The sequence below is a fragment of the Arvicola amphibius genome, chromosome 12 (genome assembly GCF_903992535.2).
Source record: "Arvicola amphibius chromosome 12, mArvAmp1.2, whole genome shotgun sequence".
NCBI classification, from domain to species: Eukaryota; Metazoa; Chordata; class Mammalia; order Rodentia; family Cricetidae; genus Arvicola; species Arvicola amphibius.
Window position 1 is genome coordinate 139,117,201 of NC_052058.2, and position 18,038 is coordinate 139,135,238.

At 46.8% G+C, this 18,038-nt stretch overlaps 1 protein-coding gene across 2 annotated transcripts in view; it reads left to right on the forward strand.

Moving 5' to 3' along the window:
- Positions 1-18,038, forward strand: part of Adamts17 (ADAM metallopeptidase with thrombospondin type 1 motif 17) — a 314,297-nt gene that overhangs the window by 42,251 nt on the left and 254,008 nt on the right. For both annotated transcript variants that reach the window (XM_038314049.1, XM_038314048.1), the window contains one exon: positions 12,762-12,931. In XM_038314049.1, coding sequence (XP_038169977.1) covers positions 12,762-12,931 — 170 coding nt within the window. The remainder of the gene's footprint in view (positions 1-12,761; positions 12,932-18,038) is intronic.

Here is an 18,038-nt window from a genome sequence, read left to right on the forward strand (position 1 = left end):
ACCGTACAGTGAGAGCGTGAGACCACATAGTCTCAACAAAGTGGGTGTGGTGTAAAAATGCAAAGTGTAGCACTTTAATTATAAGCTGTACCCCAGGGTTAAAAAATATTTACAAGCAGAAGTAAGGGGGTGGGGGAAGACAGGATTTTGAGGGTTTTTATTTGTACAAAATGGTAAGCCCAAATTCTACCTTTTCTTAATATGAATTATCAGAATCAGATAGGGAAACACGGGCCTCTTAAATGACAAAGGTAACCCTCTAGAAGAAACACCCAGTCAGTTACTAGAGAAGATAAAATGAACTCTAACTAATGGGAGAAAATATACAGAGAACTAAAGCATAGCAGAAAGTCAAACCCTCCAGTCTTCTAGTTGGGTTTTACAGGGTACCCCAAAAGCTGCGCGTGAGGTGTTCTCGTGAGACGGAGTTGTCTGACGCGGGTTTTCATTCTCCACTGACTAGACTAGTCTTGTCTGTTCACACACATGCCGTTCAAGGCTGCTCGCTTAGGGAGGTAAGTGTGGGAAATGACTGCCCTTGGTCCTAAAGGACCCATTGGTAACTTCTTGGTAATCCTTTGTGGATATCAGAAGGTTGTGGGTAGGAGCCCAGGTGGGCCAGGGTTACCATAGGGCCAGAAGGGCCACAGCTTGTGGCTGAGAAGGGCCCTTTACTTCCAGGGTCCTTGCATTTGAGGAAGGTTTCTTTAGGAATGAATCACATTCTGATGACTTGGGCTAGGTCCCCAAGGAAAACCTGGCTTTCTCTCCCCTCCCTGTGCTATTCAGCCAATAGTTTGGATGTTCTCCTGCATCTTAGGGGTCACCTGGAGACCCCACAGGCTTTCCATGAATATGCTGTGATGTGGAAAGACTATGGGAGTTTGGCGCATCCAGAAGAACCCCAAACAGCCTAGAGGTCCATAGGCTACAGCTATGCTGTTCTTTCCTCTGCTCTGGGAATAGTGAAGGGTGCCATTCTCCTGTTTGTTTATCCGTTTACTTCATTCTTTCACTAACTCACTTTAAAACAACGAAAACACCCACTGTGTGGCCCATCAGCGTGGGGTGGGAAGGGGGAGAAGGGTTGATCCTAGTTCTCCAAACATTGGCAGCCTGGGGAAAGACTGGGGAACCTCACAGGCAGGCTTTAGGAGCTGAGCGAGGGAGACAGAGTCTTCTGTTGGATTTGGGGTGGAAGCAATGGAGTTGGGGAATTTGGGTTACTAGCTGGCCCCTTCAAAGGTCAAGGAATTCTTTAGCTGTCTGAAGATTTTTGTGCTTCCTCGTGGAAGATGAAACAATGCCCAGGGTGTCCACGGGGGATTCCAGGTGCAGAGAAGGGCGGATTGCTCTGCGGGTTTCTGTTTGTCTTGTCTTGCTCCGGTTGAAACATGAACACGTTAATTAATTTCTTCCCCCAAGCTGTGTGTTGGTGGAATGTTCTATTTACCCCCTTACCCCCCACCCCTCTTCCATCAACTTAGAAGATAAAACTGTCAGGCTCCGGTAGCCTAAGTTAATCTTTCAGCACTGAAGCGGGTGGCGAAAGGACCAGGATAATTCCAAGCACTGGTGTGTTTTCTTTGGGTTTTGAAATGGCCAGACGCATGGGAGCATGGCTCTGAGGTGATTATCTTATGGGGACTCTCCACACTGTCCTGCCTGGGCAGCTGTACATACTGTGGGGACCTACCCTGGCCATGATTCCTAAGGGTAGAAAGGAAGTGTCTGTCAGGGCTAAACCCACCTCCTACTCCCACCTTACATATTTGTATGTTGAAGCCCTAACTCCCATTACCTCGGATGTACCAGCATTTGCAGTTGTTAGGATCTTTCTAGAAAGAAGGAAGAGAAGACCTGATAGTAACATGGTTCTGTCTGAATGGCGTCCTCATGCATAAGGGGAATTTGAGGAGCCGGGGAAATGGAAAGTACTCACTGCACAGCTAGGGGAGCTGTGCTGAGGGCCCTAGAGCTCATGAGAAGCCGAGGCAGTTGCATGTGTCTGTGAGCCAAAACTCCTAGAGACACTGAGACAGGAGCGGGAAAGCCTGGCTGCTGGTGGGCCGACTAGCCTGTCATATGCAGCAGCCAGCAAGAGATCTCATCTTAGAGGAAGAAGGCAAGGACCGAGACCTGAAAGTGTCGTCCGCTCTCCACATTCACGCTGTAGCATGGCCATGCTCAAACTCTCGTAGGAACACGTATTTGTGTGCACGTGTGCACACACACATGCGCGCACATATGCACACACACAGAGTGGGGTGATTTAAAGAATGGATTTGGAAACATACAACATGTAAAGACACAGGAATAGGAATAGAAGACAGTCTTCTGTGAGCCAAGGAGAGAGACCCAGAGTGGATTTTTCTTTGTAACCCTCAGAGGGACCAAGCCAGCTTCCACAAACTACACTTCCGTGGGTTTAGCCCCGCCCCACTCCCGGCCTGTGGTACTTTGTGACAGATCAAGTGAGATGATAATAGTGTCATTTACAAGTACATTTTTATGTTTATTCAAGGTGGAGATGAAGAACACAGATTGATGTGAAATTAACCATAAAATTCGGCATTCTTCCTTAACTTGGGGTTTTCTGTGCTGGTCATGCTGAGACTTTTTACCAGCTTAGACTTTCTCTAGATGAGTGTGACTTGCATTTCCTATTTGCCGTCATTTATTTTATTAATTAATTTTTTTTTTTTTGCTGTTGCCTGTTCTTTTTTAATACAGTGGAGGTTCTGTCCTCATCCCCCATCACCAGGAAGGCAGCTTTCCCAAAGACTTTTTTCCATTTCCTGGATTCAGGGTCCCAGCAGGCATCTTCAGCCATGGGTACTCAGAGGGACAAGACTTCACTTGGCTTTCTCCTCCCCAGCGCCCAGCTGTGTGGAGTCTGGGCCTGATGGGTGCTTGCTGATCAACTGTGGCTTTCTTTGCTGGGCAGGAGGGTGGTGAGGAGAAGCCAGGTTCTTCTTGCTTACTTGGCTGTAGGTTTCTGTCTGCAGATGCCGCTGGAGGGGAGGACTCCTTTTCCTCAGCCGTCCATCTAGAGGAGGTTCTCTGCCCACTCTAGTCCCTCACCAGAGCTCACCAGGTTCTGCCCATTTCTTCACCTCTGAAACAGGCAACTGATATCTCTGACCTGTGACCCTGCTCTCCTGGAGACCTCGTGACTCTCCCCTTTTGTTCCCTGCAGCCCCCTCTCTGTGGCCACCTTCAGTTTTGCTGAGCAGTGCCCTCGCCCTCCTTCCTGTTGTTTCCCCTGAAGAGCCACCCACTCTGCTCATTTCCTCTCCCCTGGCCTTGCTGTCTCTCACGGTCCAGTGTTGGCTCCCTCTCCCCCATCTAGTCATGTGGTTTTGCTGTCTCTGAAGTGTCGGCCGATGCTTCCTAAAAGCCCATCTGATTTTATGTCTTCTCGTGAGCTCCGAGTCTGCGCACCCATCAGCCAGTTTCAAGACTTCTGAACTGTACCTTAATGCTTCCCCTCCCCCAACCACCACCATGCTTTTCTTTATTGCTGGTGTACCTAAATCAGTAACTGGTTCCGTTACTCATGAGTAACTGTGGATCCACAATCCAGGAGCCCCTCTTTATGCCCTTCCCATGTTCACCCTGCCAGTCTCAGTGTTGTGAATTCCACCTACTGAATCTGCTGTGTCCTTCCACCTGTGGCTTCCTTCTTGTCCGTAGGAGTCTATTCCCCATTGCAGCCAGGGTAGCACAGTCAACACATAGACCTGAGATAGTATCTCACTCGTGGAATAAAGAGGAAAAATACTTGACACATTCCTGTTGACCTTCCCTGTTTGCTCCTGCCTGTTGCTCAGGCACCCTCCAGTTCTACTGTTTCTAGAATATGCCATGCCCCTTTCTTTTCTTGAAGCCTGTGATGATTTGGATGAGAAATGTCCCCCGTAGTCTCTGGAATTTGAATACTTGGTCCCCAGTAGATGGTGCTGTCTGGGGAGTCTTAGGGAGTATGGCCTTGCTGGAGGAAGTGCATCACTGGGAGGAGGACCTTGAGAGTAACAATAGGTCCACCACTTCCAGTTTGCCCTCTACACCATGCTTGTGGTTCAGGATGCAAACTCCTAGCCCGTTGCTCCAGCTGCCATGCCTGGTGTCTGTGTTCATGCTTCCCTGTTATGATGGACTCCAGCCCTCTGGAGCTGGAGTCTAAAGTAGCCCTTACTAAAAGTTGTCTTGGCCACATTCAGAGAGACGGGTTTGGTCGCATGATCCATCAGTCCCATTCCAACTGGAGTTGGTGATCTCCCTTTAGTTCTGTCCCACCGTCTCCATGAGTGAACGCACCCCTCACGTTCCTGACTTTCTCCCTCATGTTCTCGCTCCTTCTGCTCCTCATCAGGACCTTGGGAGCTCAGTCCAGTGCTCTGTGGGAGCCTTCTCAGCTTGGTCGATCACCTTCCTGGACCTGGGGGGAGTTGGGAGGACCTTAGACTTAGCATAGAGTGGGGAACCCTGATGGCTCCTTGGCCTTGAGAGGGAGGGAGGGGAGGTATGGGTGGAGGGAAGGGGAGGGAAGGGGGAGAAGGAGGGGAGGGAAGGGGGAGGAGGAGCGGAGGGAGGGGGAAGGAGGAGGGAAGGAGATGGAAATTTTTAAATATATAAAAAAAAATAAACCATGAGAACAAAAGAAAACAAAAAAATAAAATGTATAACTAAAAAAAAATAAATAAAAGTTGTCTTGGTCATGGTGTTTGCCACAACAATGGCAAAGTAACAGATAGAAGGCCTGGGTACACAGAGCTGCTGGTGCGGTCTCAGGGTGTCAGAACTGGTACATTTTCTCTGCTGATTTAAGAATTAAAAAGTAAGCAAAAAAAAAAAAAAAAAAAAAACCTTACCAGAATCCTGGGAAGTTCTAACAAAGCACTATATAATACCAGAAAAAAATAGAGGCCCTCTCTCTCAGGGGTCTTAATCTTATTAATGAAAAAGAACTGGCTCCAATGGAAGTTTGAGGACAATCTGTTAGAGTTTAGAAGAAAATTTCTAGGGCAGACAAGCTGTAAATCTTTGCAGTTGCCCTAGAGGAAAATAGAGAAGGGAAGTGGTATGTGTGTGTGTCGGGGGGTCATTCCACTTGATTTAAGTTAGCGTGAAGGTCAGCTCATGGTGGGAGAGAAGCTTTAGTAAAAATGATGTGGAGTTTAAAGCCTACTTAGGTTGTGGCCAGTGTCTGAAAGAGAAAGACAAAAGAGAATGGAAAGGAATAGTCATGCCGACCCAGAAAAGTGGACAGACCCTGCTGAACACCATGGTGGTTCTGAGGACTTCACTGGAGAGCAGGAGTCTTGGAAGGAAAAATACATTAAGGTGGACCTACCTTCCTAGGTCCCCTAGTCAGGTCCCCGACTTGCCCTGCCTCAGTCCATTAAGGCTCCCAGGAGGAAACATTACCAGGTCACCCAGAGAGACACTCCATTCTTTGCTAGAATGTTCCCATTCTGGATTTGCTGCCAGCATCTCCATGATCCCCACTGGTTAACTCTTCCTGCCCCTTGGTTTCACCCACATCGTGACCTTGCTAAGGTCTGACTATGCTGTGACCAGTTCATTTGAGTGGCTACAAGGATTCGTTGTAATTAAAAGGTAGGTCCACAGGGTGGCACTCTTGAAAGACGTGGCCTAGTGGGAAGTCTTTGCCCAGTGTGAAGTCTTTATGGTCATTTGGATATAAGTCTCAAAAAGGCACCTTCAAACTCTGATCCACCCTTTGCCCTTCCACTATCCTTTAGGACATGACCAACCCACACACAGGAAGTCCCATCAGGAAGTGTCCTGTGCAGCATCTGCCACCCTCACCAGAACAGAACTAATACAAGTTCCAATGCTTTTGAAATTTTTGGAACTGTGAGCTGAGTAAACCTTTCCTCAGTATAACATTGCCCGTCTCAGGCATTTCATTGTAGTAATGCAGAGCTGACTCACAGTGCCCTTAATTTAAACTGTGGTTCTTATGTCGTCCTCCCTTGGATTATCTCAGAGCACTGTCTGCTGCTTCTTCCTCGCACTTGTCCAATTTGCAATTTTTAAATCCCATTTCCTGTTTGTTTGGTTGATGCCTGTTCCTTCCTGATGGTCCCCAAAACTGTAGCACTGCATACCACACTTGGGTACTTGACCACGATCCGTTAGCTGAGCATCTTCTGATTCTACTTGTAGGCAGTGGTTTCTGCACACTTGGTGTCTTGTGGCTCTGTGCATGGCTGGAAACATACAGGGGGGCCTGATTAGCTCTCCTAGCCTGGTTCTATTCCCTTGGCAGAGTGTAGACATGGGTCACAACAAGTGGAGATGATTTGAGATTCAGGGCTTCCTCATTTGGAAATGTAACCACACAAAGAAAAAAAAACAACAGTTACTTTCCACTTTTTTTTTTAAAAAAAAGAATTTACATAAAAAAGGTGGCTTTTATAAAAATGACTTGGCCTTGGAGGAAGTTATTTAAAGAATTCATACTTGGAGAGCAAAAAAACGTTTCCCTCCTGCTTGTAAGAAACAAAAACTAAGAGGGCATTCTTTTTCAAGGATGTTGGATTTATACAGCTGCCAGGAGCTTTACCTGGCTGGGAGCTCAGCTGCACACATGGGATCATTATTTCAAGTCAAAAAGATAGTTTTCTAAAAACAAGGTCTTTGTCTTTTTAAATTTTTTTATTTTATTCTTTAAAGAAGGATTTCTTTCTTTTTCGTTGAGCTGACAAACTCTTTGGAGAGCATCGAGTCTGTAAGCTAAGTGTGTTTGTACGGACTTTATTTAATACCACACCTAAGCACCCGTGGCTGGTCCCATTTGGGCCCAGGCCCTAACTTGACTTTGATGCATGGCCGTGGGCATCTGGGATTTGGGAATGTTGGGTTGTCAAGAACTCTGGCCTGAGTTAACCCATCTCCTTTGCTGGCAGCTCACCGAGGGTGTTTTGCTAGATGGTGACTCAGAATGCAGATGGACATGCATTTGGGTCTCTGGTAGTGTTGTGACCCAGCATCAGAGTGGAGCAGAGTGGGAGGGGACGGGGGAGCAAATGCATATCACTTATCACTTGTGGTTCCTTTGAGGCACCAAGAGGAAGCTCTGGGTAGGATTTCTTTTGGCTTGTGATTTAAGCGTGTTTCAATCCATTCTAGCGGGAAAGGCATGGGGGAGGATCCTGGTCATGACTTCTGATTCAGTGAGTCTTCTTGACTCTTGGATGCAAAGAGGTCACTAAAATGAAGAGCAAGTCTGCTCCCTCTCTGCCCCTCCGTCTCTTGTGCAGTACTCCGTCTGCTGGAGCAGCCTTGCCCTAATCACACTGTCTCCATCTCTGAATTGCAAGGTGAGAAGAAGGGACAGATGGCTTCCTCTTAACCCAGGCGAATTTGTATAGCTCCCTACAGTGGTGTGAAGGGTCTCGGAATCCCCTACCTACCTTCCAGATAAGCTGGAGAAAACCATAGTCTGTGTGGGTGAGACAAGGTCTGATTTTAAGCCTTGGCCTCTGGTTGTCCCCTGTCCTGTGAGCCACAGTGAGGACCCATTCCTGCTTCTGGCTTTGGAGTGCTGATATGGGAAGGGCTGACACCAAGGCTGGCATGTGTCTTCGGCATTTCTCATTAGTGCCACCGGTCTTTGCCACGGTGGCCCGAAGTGCCTGTCCACTCAAGGTTGCCCAGTGCCCTTGGCATCTTCCCCTATTTCCTCCACTCTGTTTTCCTCTGCCCTGTAATTTGGTTCTGTTGTGGGGAAAGACATGCTCTTCCCGTGCCTGGGCACAAAGAGCACATTGAGACCGTCCCTGGGAATGGCCTTAGCACGCTAGCGTCTCGCACAGCAGGAGATGGAGGAATTCAGGGAGGAATTTCATGTCCAATATTTTATCTGTTTTCCTCCCAGAGACTGCTTAATTTAAGCAATACTTTTTATATCTATTTATTTACTTATTTATTTATTTGTAGAACTAGAGATAAAATGCAGGGCTTCAATCATGCTAGACTAACCTTCTACCATTAAGCCACATTCATATCCTGATACTTGATTTTATTTTCAAGAAAAAGATTATCTAGTCCATTGGTTAATTAATAACTGAGAATTTTTTATTTGCTGAGAACAAAATCAGTAACTATATTCTTATTTATATTTTGCTTTGTCTTGTTTTGGTTTTGGTTTTACGAGACAGGGTTTCTCTGTGTGTATCCCTGGCTGTCTTAGAACTTGCTCTGTAGACCAGGCTGGACTCGAACTCGCAGAGATCCACCTGCCTCTCCCTCACAAGTGCTGGGATTAAAGGCATGCACCAAGAGCACCTGGCCCCCATTATATATTATTAATGTGTGTGCTTATATGTATGAATGTGATAAATGGGTATTGTGTGATGGCATGTGCACCTTCATGTGCAGACGCATGTGCCTGTGTGTGTGCAGAGGCCAGAGGAGATCATAAGGTGTCCTGCTCTTTTAATCTCTGCCTGTTCCCTTGGGACAGGGTCACTTGCTGAACCTGGAACTAGGCTGGTAGCTAGCAAGCCCCAATGAACTCCCCTGCCTATTCCAATTCCATAGGCCTGGTTACAGGCATGCATGCAGCCGTGTCTAGCTTTTTGCATGGTTTTGGGGGTTCAAACTCATGCTTGCAGGGCAAGCGCTTCAATTAGAGCACTTGCACCACCTCCCCAGCCCCTGTTTGTGTCAGCACTTTTGAGAGTTCTCAAACTTGTAAAACAAATAGTTGTTTAAATAGTGAAAGTCTAATATTTAGACTACCCTTCATAGCTTTTTTTCTCTTCCATGTCTTATCCTCTAAGACCTAGCGTATCTTCTATAAATATGTCAAATTGTCTGCTTTGATGGCTAATTGGAGTAAAGGGAGAATAAATGCAAAATTTAAACAAAATGGAAGTAGTTATTTAAGATCTCTAGGTGATTACCACCTTGGCAATGTGCTAACAAAGGAAGCTGTGGGCTTGACCTTAGAAATGACTCCTGGTGACTGCAGTAGCAGGGGAGAGCCAGGGTCCAATCTGGCCAGGATGTGTCCTGGTTGACAGTGTGAGGGCCCCCTCCCAAGGTGGTTGGGGACCCCCACAATCCAGTCACCAGCCTGCAACCTGCACTTGGAACCTAGCACTATGTGATCCTGAGACTGGGGTTTCTTTTGCCTTGAAGGCAATGGTGCTATCTGTGAGCATGGTGGTGTCTGTGATTTGTCTATTAGGGTATATTTATACACTTTAGAGATTTTAACACAAACTAGGTTGAGGCTCCCTGCTCAATGCAGTAGCAGCCACGGAAAACTAGTGGGGAGAGAGAGGTGATGAGGATGGAGGGAAGGTAGCTCCCCTCTCAAGTGATTCCACCCTTCATCCCCACCTCCAAGTGGGACACCTGTTTGGGAAGAGAATTCAAGTCTTCAACGTTCTATCTCCAGTCCCCAAATCCAAGGTTTGAAGACTGAGCAGGGCAGTGGTTCTCAACCTGTGGGTTGTGACCCCTTTGGAGGGTGGATAGAATATCATATCTGAATAGCATATCAGATAGCCATCTACATTGTGATTCATAACAATAGCAAAATTACAGTTATGAAGTAGCAACAAAATAATTTTATGGCTGGGGGTCACACAGCATAAGGAACTGTATTAAAGGGTCACAGCATTGGGAAGGTTGAGAACCACTAGAAGAGAAGCAGAGAAGAGAGAGGGCTTAGATAATTGGCACTAGTGCGCAGTATGGTAGGAGGAGCTGGTTCTGAAGTTCTTGTTTGTGTTTGAGGATCTTACTGTGCAGCCCAGGCTGGTCTTGAATTTGTGATTCTCCTGCTTCAACCTCTTGAATACTGAGGTCACAAGCATGATCCTCCAGGTCCCTAGCCTACTTCTGGTATTCTGCCACGCAGTAAGGTGATTATGGACTGTAGCACTTTATGATTTATTGCAAAAAGTAACTAGAGAAGAAGGGTTCAAAGACTTCCTGCAGATGGAAATGATAAATGTTCGAGGAGGTGGAAATGTTAATTGCCTTGATTTAATCGTAGCATACTTTATGCAAGTACCAAGCTATTATACTAAGTAAATATGTGGACAATATTTTGCATTGATTAGAAAAAAAATGCCAAAAAAAGAAAAAAATGGAAGAGTTGAAACAGAAAACAGAGCAAAAACAACCCCCCCCCCCCACGCAAGAACAAAATCAGGGTTTCTGACACTCCTTTTGTGATAGGCCTGGCCTGCTCTAAAATCTGGAACTGTTATTAAGCACAAATCTTCATTTGTTCCTTTTAATTCATTTCCTTGCATGGCTTTGTTCAATATTTCCCACCAAGGATGCTACCGGGGGCTTTAACAATAGGAGGAGCAAGTGCGACATCCAGAGTGAAAACCCTTTCAGACCCCAGCCTTGATCATTGTTTCCCCTGCTTTTGTTACCCCGGGGGCCCATGTTCACTCTCAGCTGTTCTCGCATCTGGTTTTGTTTAGAGACAGGACCTTACTACGCTGCCCAGGATGGTCCTGAACACCTGAGTTGAAGCAGTCCTCTTGTCTCAAGACTCCCAAGTAGCTGGGTCTACACGCTGTGCCACTATGTCTAGCCCATACCGTCATGTTCTGTAGATTTGTCAGATCCATTATGAAGAGGAGAGAGAGGCAGGTGTTATTATTAGTTCTAGAGGGTAGACTTGGGAGATTGTCACCCAATGTAAAACGTCCAGGATACAGCCGCTCCTCTTGTTGGGTGGTAGCAGGTCATACCTGGGCTCTCCAGTCTCATGTGCGTAGGCTCTTAGCGTGGTATTCAGTGCATCTGTTAGGGCTCACTGAAAGATGCAGCTCTTTCTATATGATGACAAAGTATAAAAACACAGCCAGTAGGAACATCTGCAGGAGAGAACACTGGTTGGTGACATCCGGAGATGAATTCCGAGTGAGGCCACCTGTGAGCTGTGGCCATCTGCCTGGGTGAAAGTTAGCCTGCAGGTCACAACAAAGCTCCTCCCTGGGAAAGGTTGTCCCTCAACTCTGTTGCTTTAAAATGAAACAGAGCGTCTCTTTACAAATCCCCGGTTAGACAGGTTGGTCATACCCGCGCCACTTGGACTTGGCAAGTGCAGGAAGACCAGACTGTGGGCACCATCCTTGCTCTGATTTTCTAGTGTTGGGGGATGTGGGTATGAGCCCATAGCTTTTAGCTAGGAGCCTCGTTCATTCTGTTAATATGCAAAAGCAATACCACCCAAGACCTCACTCTTGACCCTGCTCCAGTTCCCCTTAGAGGCTTAGAAGGCTAGCTAGAAATTGAGCTTTCTGTGGGCTGAGAAGTCCTTGTTGTGCATTTCACAAATTAATGATGAGTCTGATGACATATTTTGCTTCCAGATGCCTTCTGTTTGTATCATTTAGGGTTTAAAAGTGGCTTCTGTATTTTTGACAAACTCAGATTTGTTTGTTTGTATGAACACTACTTGTTCATTATATAGATTTGGGAAGTGCCAGGGAAGGAAAGCAAATGAATATCACATGGCACCCACCATTAATATTTTAGTTTTTGCTTACTCATTTTCTTATTCGTTTCCCAGAAAGGACTTGTTCATAGGACCCAATTGTGTATAAGGATTTATAGCTATGTTTCTACATTACGGGATCTCCCTAGATTGGATTTTCAAGGATGAATCCTTTTTAACATTGACAGTTCTCTCTACTTTTGGGATTTTGGTGGTTTCCCAGGTTCTCAAGATTCTAGAACATGCTGAGTAGCACTACTGTTTACAAAACCCAACCCAGGGATGCAGCATGTTCACGCTGTTTACAGCTCCTGAGTGATGGTAGGTGACCTCTAGGATGGCTCAGCACACGCGTGGTGTTTTCAGTGTGAACAGTGTAGCAGAGCCCTTTCCATGAAAGCCACTGCTAAGATGGAAAGAAGATGTATCAAACTGCTTTTCCCATTTGGACTCCAAGGGTGTGCTCCGTTCATCTCCAATGCTGCGCTGGCCAGAGTCATTGCTGCATGCAGAGACCTTGTCAGCCCTCATGCAGCCTTCAACCTTCAGGGGTGGGCTCTGTAAGTGAAGATAGATGTTTGTCTAAGTAAGATATGGAGGAACAGTTTACCTAAAAGGTCAGCAGAGGGGTCCCACACATCCACTAATTACCGTTCCTTGTGTTGAGGAAAGAGCACACTAACAACCTAGGTGTGTGTTATGATCTTGCTATACTTTTCTGATGCTTCCCTGCCTGTTGATGTTTGTGGCCCCTTCTAGACTCTCAGCACTGTTGCTGGGATGCTTATCTCAAAGGCGAGTATCCCTGCCTCAACCAAGCCTGTTTCCTTGGTTCCAGATGTCATTAGGGAAATGGAGGTACTTATCATGTATGTCTGTGTCATCACCCGAAAGAGCCCCCCTCTCCCTCATTTCTGGGTGCCGGCATCTCTCCCTGCCTTCTCTGTGTGGCTCTCCATGTTCTATTAGGAATGGGTTTCCAGTTTCTGATGTTCAGCCTCAGGTAGCTCCTTGACTGTGAAGATAAGCACGGTAGAGGTTCATTTGATGCCTGACCCCTCGAGCTCTTTCTCCAGCTCCCTTGTAGTGTCACCAGTGACTGGGAACACAGGCCACCCCATGTAACCATGGAGCTCTGCATGCTTGGGGCTCATCCAAGGCCGCTTGAGACTGACTGTTCTCTTGGGACCTTTCCTATTATGGTTTCATAAATCAATAATCCAAGAACTGCACAAATGTCTCCGTCATTTTCTAGAAAAGAAGCCCAGGAAGGACAAGCCGTCACGGGACTGGAGGGAGCGGAGGAATGCCATCAGGCTCACCAATGAGCACACGGTGGAGACCCTGGTGGTGGCTGATGCCAACATGGTGCAGTACCACGGGGCAGAGGCTGCGCAGAGGTTCCTCCTCACTGTCATGAACATGGTGAGTCCAGAGAGGGTCCTGCCATTGGTGGGTTCAGATTTCCCTGTGAGCGGAGCTCTGGAGGCAGGGGTGGCACCCTTATCTTGAGGCAAGGAGGCAGCTAGTTGGGGATCACAGCCTGTGACCTTGAGAGCAGATGCAGCGAGTGGGAGAAAGTCTGATTCTGAATTCTCCCTGCCGTGATATTTAGATACTCAGGTTTGCTCAGTGATGGGACTGTTCCATGACCATAATTTCAAGATCCTTGGTACATGGAAGACCTATCCCAAGTGACAGTAACCTTGAAGGGAGAATCAGCCCCTGGTCTCCTAATGATGGGACTACTTGGAGAAATTGGGATCAGACCTTAGTTGAAAAATAGCTTACTATGGGCCTAAAGAACTTGTAGGAACTATGAGAGACTATCTATTGAGGATGCCAAGAAAGTGGTTATGAAGTCACTGTCTTTCCCTCTGTCTTGACTGGAGATAGAGGGAAACCTTTGTGCAGTGGGTGGGTGAGGGAGAGGCTACCTCCTCAATCAGTAGACAGCGCAGGTTCTTCAAAGGCATCCATGCTCCACCCAGCCATCTGTTTTCCCAGCAAGTGCTTTTGAAGGTCTTCAAAAATCATTAACATTGTATTCTGGGCTGGGGCTACAAATGCAACACACAATCTGGTCCTTCCCTTGGGAGGCTCTGGTCCCAGTAGGCAGAACCTCCATTTCATCATAGAGACATCTGCAGGGAACCCTGCTGTGCAGGTGGAGGGCTGCTGCTAGTGATGATCCTTCGGCACGAGGTTTCACGAAGGAGCAAACCTTGATTTGAGAAGAGGGAAGTGCTGGTGGGGTGAGGATGGGTGCAAAGGTCATGGTGGGTGCAGCAGGTGCAAGGTTTGGAGGTGGGTGCATTGGGTCCCTTCAGAGGGAGGTCAGGTGATACAGCTGTAGCAGGGACTGCAGGATCCTTGAAGGAGTGTGGACGGATGTAGACAGTAGAGACTAGGGGAGGTGAGCAAGGGGTTCTGAGGGGTAGGGTCTGAGGCCACCCAAGTGTAGAAGAGCATCATGTTCAACTTAGTGTTTGGAGAAGGCACCAGAGCAGCTGCGTGCTGGGTGGGTTGACGTGAGGACTGGGAAGTAGATGGCGTGCGTGTGGGAAGAAGGTTTGAACTGATGGGCAGGGCAAGTGGGTGGAAGAACTCCAGGGGCCAGGTGCGAAAAAAACTGACAGAATTCAGGGAGTGTCAGGAGTAGAAAACCCCAGCTTACCTGGTCTTACGTGGGTGCCTGGACAGATGGTGGACCCTCTGGCCAAGAAAAAGAGGAACCTTTGGACTCTCAGAGGAGTTTCTCAGTAGACAAGCTGAGCTTAAGGTGAGAGGATTGGGCTAGAAGACTTGGCTAGAAAAGGAACTTGGGGCTTCTCCCCCAATGCTGGTACCTGAAGCCTTAAGAGTGGCCAGCATTGTCCAGATGCAACATGTCCTGCAAGTAGACAGTTTTGGGGTACAGTAACTCTGGGGGGTAGGCAGAAGAACCAAGGAGGTTGTCCATAGGGAAGGGGTGATGGGAGTGGAAAGCTGGTTAGCAATGCCAGATATATGTATAACAACAGGTTTAGGGTACAGTACAGCAGAATGAGACAAAGCTTGTTATTTGGGGCCACAAGATTCACTAAACACTGAGAGTAGACCACACTAAGGCATTTGGGGCTGGGGATGGGTGATGGCATACCTGCTTCATCAGAATCTGTGCGGTCTCAGGACCTGCTATACTCAAGGACTCTTGGGCTAGGGCTTGCCCAGATCCTAGAATGCATCAGCTCTTGTTTGCCTGAGGGAATGGAGCCTGGATGCCGAGGGGAAAGCTAGCTGTGACAGGAAGGCTAGGTTAGGGGCTCCCAGCTCATATATTGGAGGATAGTGGTTGAGGTATCACTCATGGTCCTCATGAGTGATAAAGTGTGAAGGTGGCTTTTTATTCACATTTACTTATCATGGAAGAGGATGTTTTGGGCTCTAGAGAGTCCATGGGGCAAGGTGGGACCCAGAAGCTGGAAAGACCTGAGGATCCCTCCTGCTGGAATCTGTGTTCTGACTATATTGTAAATGGGACTGGGGACCCGGAAGGCTGAAAGGCCTGCACCAAGCTCACAAGAACCAAGTCTCCCCTGTAGAGACAAGAGCCCACAGCTCATTTCCAAGAGTCTGAAGGGAGTTCAAGGGCAAGGAGGATTTGGGCATCAGTAGGTTCTCATGCGGTATTTGGGCAGGGCCATGATATTAGGCCCAAACCCTTTGCCCTAACAGGCTACAGGGAAATAGATGTTGATGCCCCCTCATCCCGCAGTGGTGATCCTGCTGGTCAAGAGGATGAGTCCCTTATGCCCTGCGGTATGAGGCTCCCTTCCGAGACTGCTCTTGTATTTTGTGAGAAGCCTCACCCCTCTTGCCTTTACCCTGCCCCTCAGAGGTGCCTCTCCTGGCTGAATAGTTCCAGTGGTATGCGTTCTCACAGCCTGGTGAATTGCTGGTTGTGCCCACACATTTCCTCATGGGACCGGTAGTAATGAGGCGTTGATATTTGCTTTTATAAACTGACTTAGACTTGGGAAGCTCTTTAATCACAGCTGGGAAGGGATGGGATGTTACTCGGTATCCCCCACCTGCCGTTCCCCATGGGGCATGAAGACTGTAAGATAAGGGACTAGAGACGTTCTAGTCCTTGCTTACAGTCCTGTAGCAGCTTACAGTAGATTGTCCACAGTTCACAGCCCTGGTGTTGGGTTCCAAACACTTTCTAATTGGATTTGAGGTTTTCTAAAGAGGCCTATAACTTGCTAATGGAAATTGCTTTGGGTAAACAATATAGTGTGATGATGTTTATCCCTACAAGTGTCTCTGTGTATGATTTCAGGACTGCTAAAAGTCAAAAGCTAATTAGTCGGAGTCCTCAGACCCCTGTGAGATAGCTCTATTTATTTCAACCCTTTCTTGCCGCGTTGGTCACAGTACACTGTAACCAGTTCACCCCCAGACACTGGGTCTTATTTTAAAAAAGCCGAGCCTCTACCACCTCCACGTACTGTCTTCAGTCCTCTACATCCTGGTTTGTGAAATCCCCAGATTTATTTCCTGCCTGTGGCTGCTGTGGCCTAGGGAGTCTGAGCTGGTGGGATACCTGGTAAGCCTGGAGGAAGGGAAGGGACTGTGGCTGGGGTTGGGCCCCCAGCATTACACAGCTTTCCAGGAGCGATAAGCAGGAGCAGGCCCAGGGATCCCATCTGTCCTTCTCCAGGCTGTCTTCTCTGGGACTGCAGGGATAGAGCAGCTGGCTCCTCAGATTCCTTGAATTGGAAAGAAGCCTTTTTGGGTCGGTGGTCCTTGTTATTCGGTTCCGGGCTGTGGAAAAGAGCAGCTCTGGTATCTGGCAACCATTCCCTTCTTGTCACTCCTTCTTGGGTCTCTGTGGGCAGAGATCCTGCACCCCTGTATGTCACCCTCAGACCCTCAAGGCAAAACCCAGACAAGCAAAAGGAGAAACTAATCATTATTTCAATCAATGCAGAGAAGGAACTCACCAAAATTCAATACCCTGTTTAATAAAATGTGTAAAAAGAACAAAATCAAATGATCTCAATATCATAAAAGCCATAAATAAACATTCCACAGCTGACAGGGTGCTTGGTGGCAGACAGTGGGAAGCAAGACAGATGAACACTGATACCACTCCATTCAGCAGAGTGCTAAAAGTTTTAGCAAGAGAGGTTGGGAATGAATGAATGAATGAATGCCATCTAAGTAGAAAGAGACAAAATGGTCTCTGAGGTTCACAGGTAATGTGGTGTTAACTAGAAGAAACCCTGAAGATTATACACAAGTGTGTGTGTGCGCGTGCGTGTGCATGTTGTTACAGCAAAGTAGCAGTGTAAAACCCAACATCTGAAAATCCAGATGAAATTTTAAATTAAATTTAATAAATTAAATTCAGATTTTCTTCAGAAATTAAAAACAAAATCAAAACACTTCTGTAGTATTGTTAATTTGAGACCAATGGAATAAACCAGACCCCAGAAGTTGACACTAATATATTTGGTCAAATGGTTTTTGACACAGATGCGAATATGGGAGAATTGGGGCACCCACATGCAAAAGAGTGAAATCAGAGCCCCTTTGACAGCATATATAAAATGTAAAATAAGCTGAAGTCCTAATATAAGAACTAAACATATTAAACACATAGAAGGAAGAGGGAAGAGGAGAGAGAAGAGGTCATGACATTCAACTTGGCAGCAATTTCATGGACATATCAATGGTGTCAACTGCAAAAGGAAAAATAGACATTTTGGATTTCAGCACAATCAAAAATTCTTGTGCACCAAAAGACCCCATTAGCATGGTAAAAGGGCAACCCACAGAATGGGATAAATATCTGCAAATTACATATCAGATAATATTCAAAATATAGACTTCTAAAACTCAACAGTGCCAACAATGGAAGAAAAAATCAATTTTAAGATAGGGGAAGGATTTGAATAGATGTTTTTAAAAAGGCTTACAAATAGCCAATAAATGTGTGGAAAGATGCTTAGCATCAATCACCAATAGGAAAATAGAAGTCAAACCCACAACGAGATACAGCCTTACTCTGTAGAATATCTAATATAAAGCTAACAAACACATATACAGAAGGAAAACTGAGCACACACGTCTGTGAGGGCATAGAGAAAGGAGATCTGATGGGGATTAAAATGGCCCAGCTGCTGTTGAGACGTAGGACAGTACTCACAAACAAAACAAGCCCTCCTTATGGTCCGGCAATCCCACTTTTGAGAGCTGGATAGTTACTTGGACATCCATGTTACAGCATGTTATTCACAGTAGCGAAAGGTGGAAGCAGCCCAAGCGTGTCCTGATGTCTGAGCAGATAGACAAACGTGGCATATATGTATACGAAGATATTAGCCTTTAAATAGGAGGAAACATTGGAGCCTGTGTGATGCCTCAGTGGTTAAGGTCATTGGCTGCTCTTGCAGAGGATCCAGATTCAATTCCCAACACCCACACGACAGCTCACAGCTGTCTATAATTCCAGTTCCCGGGGAGCTGATGCCCTGTTTTGATC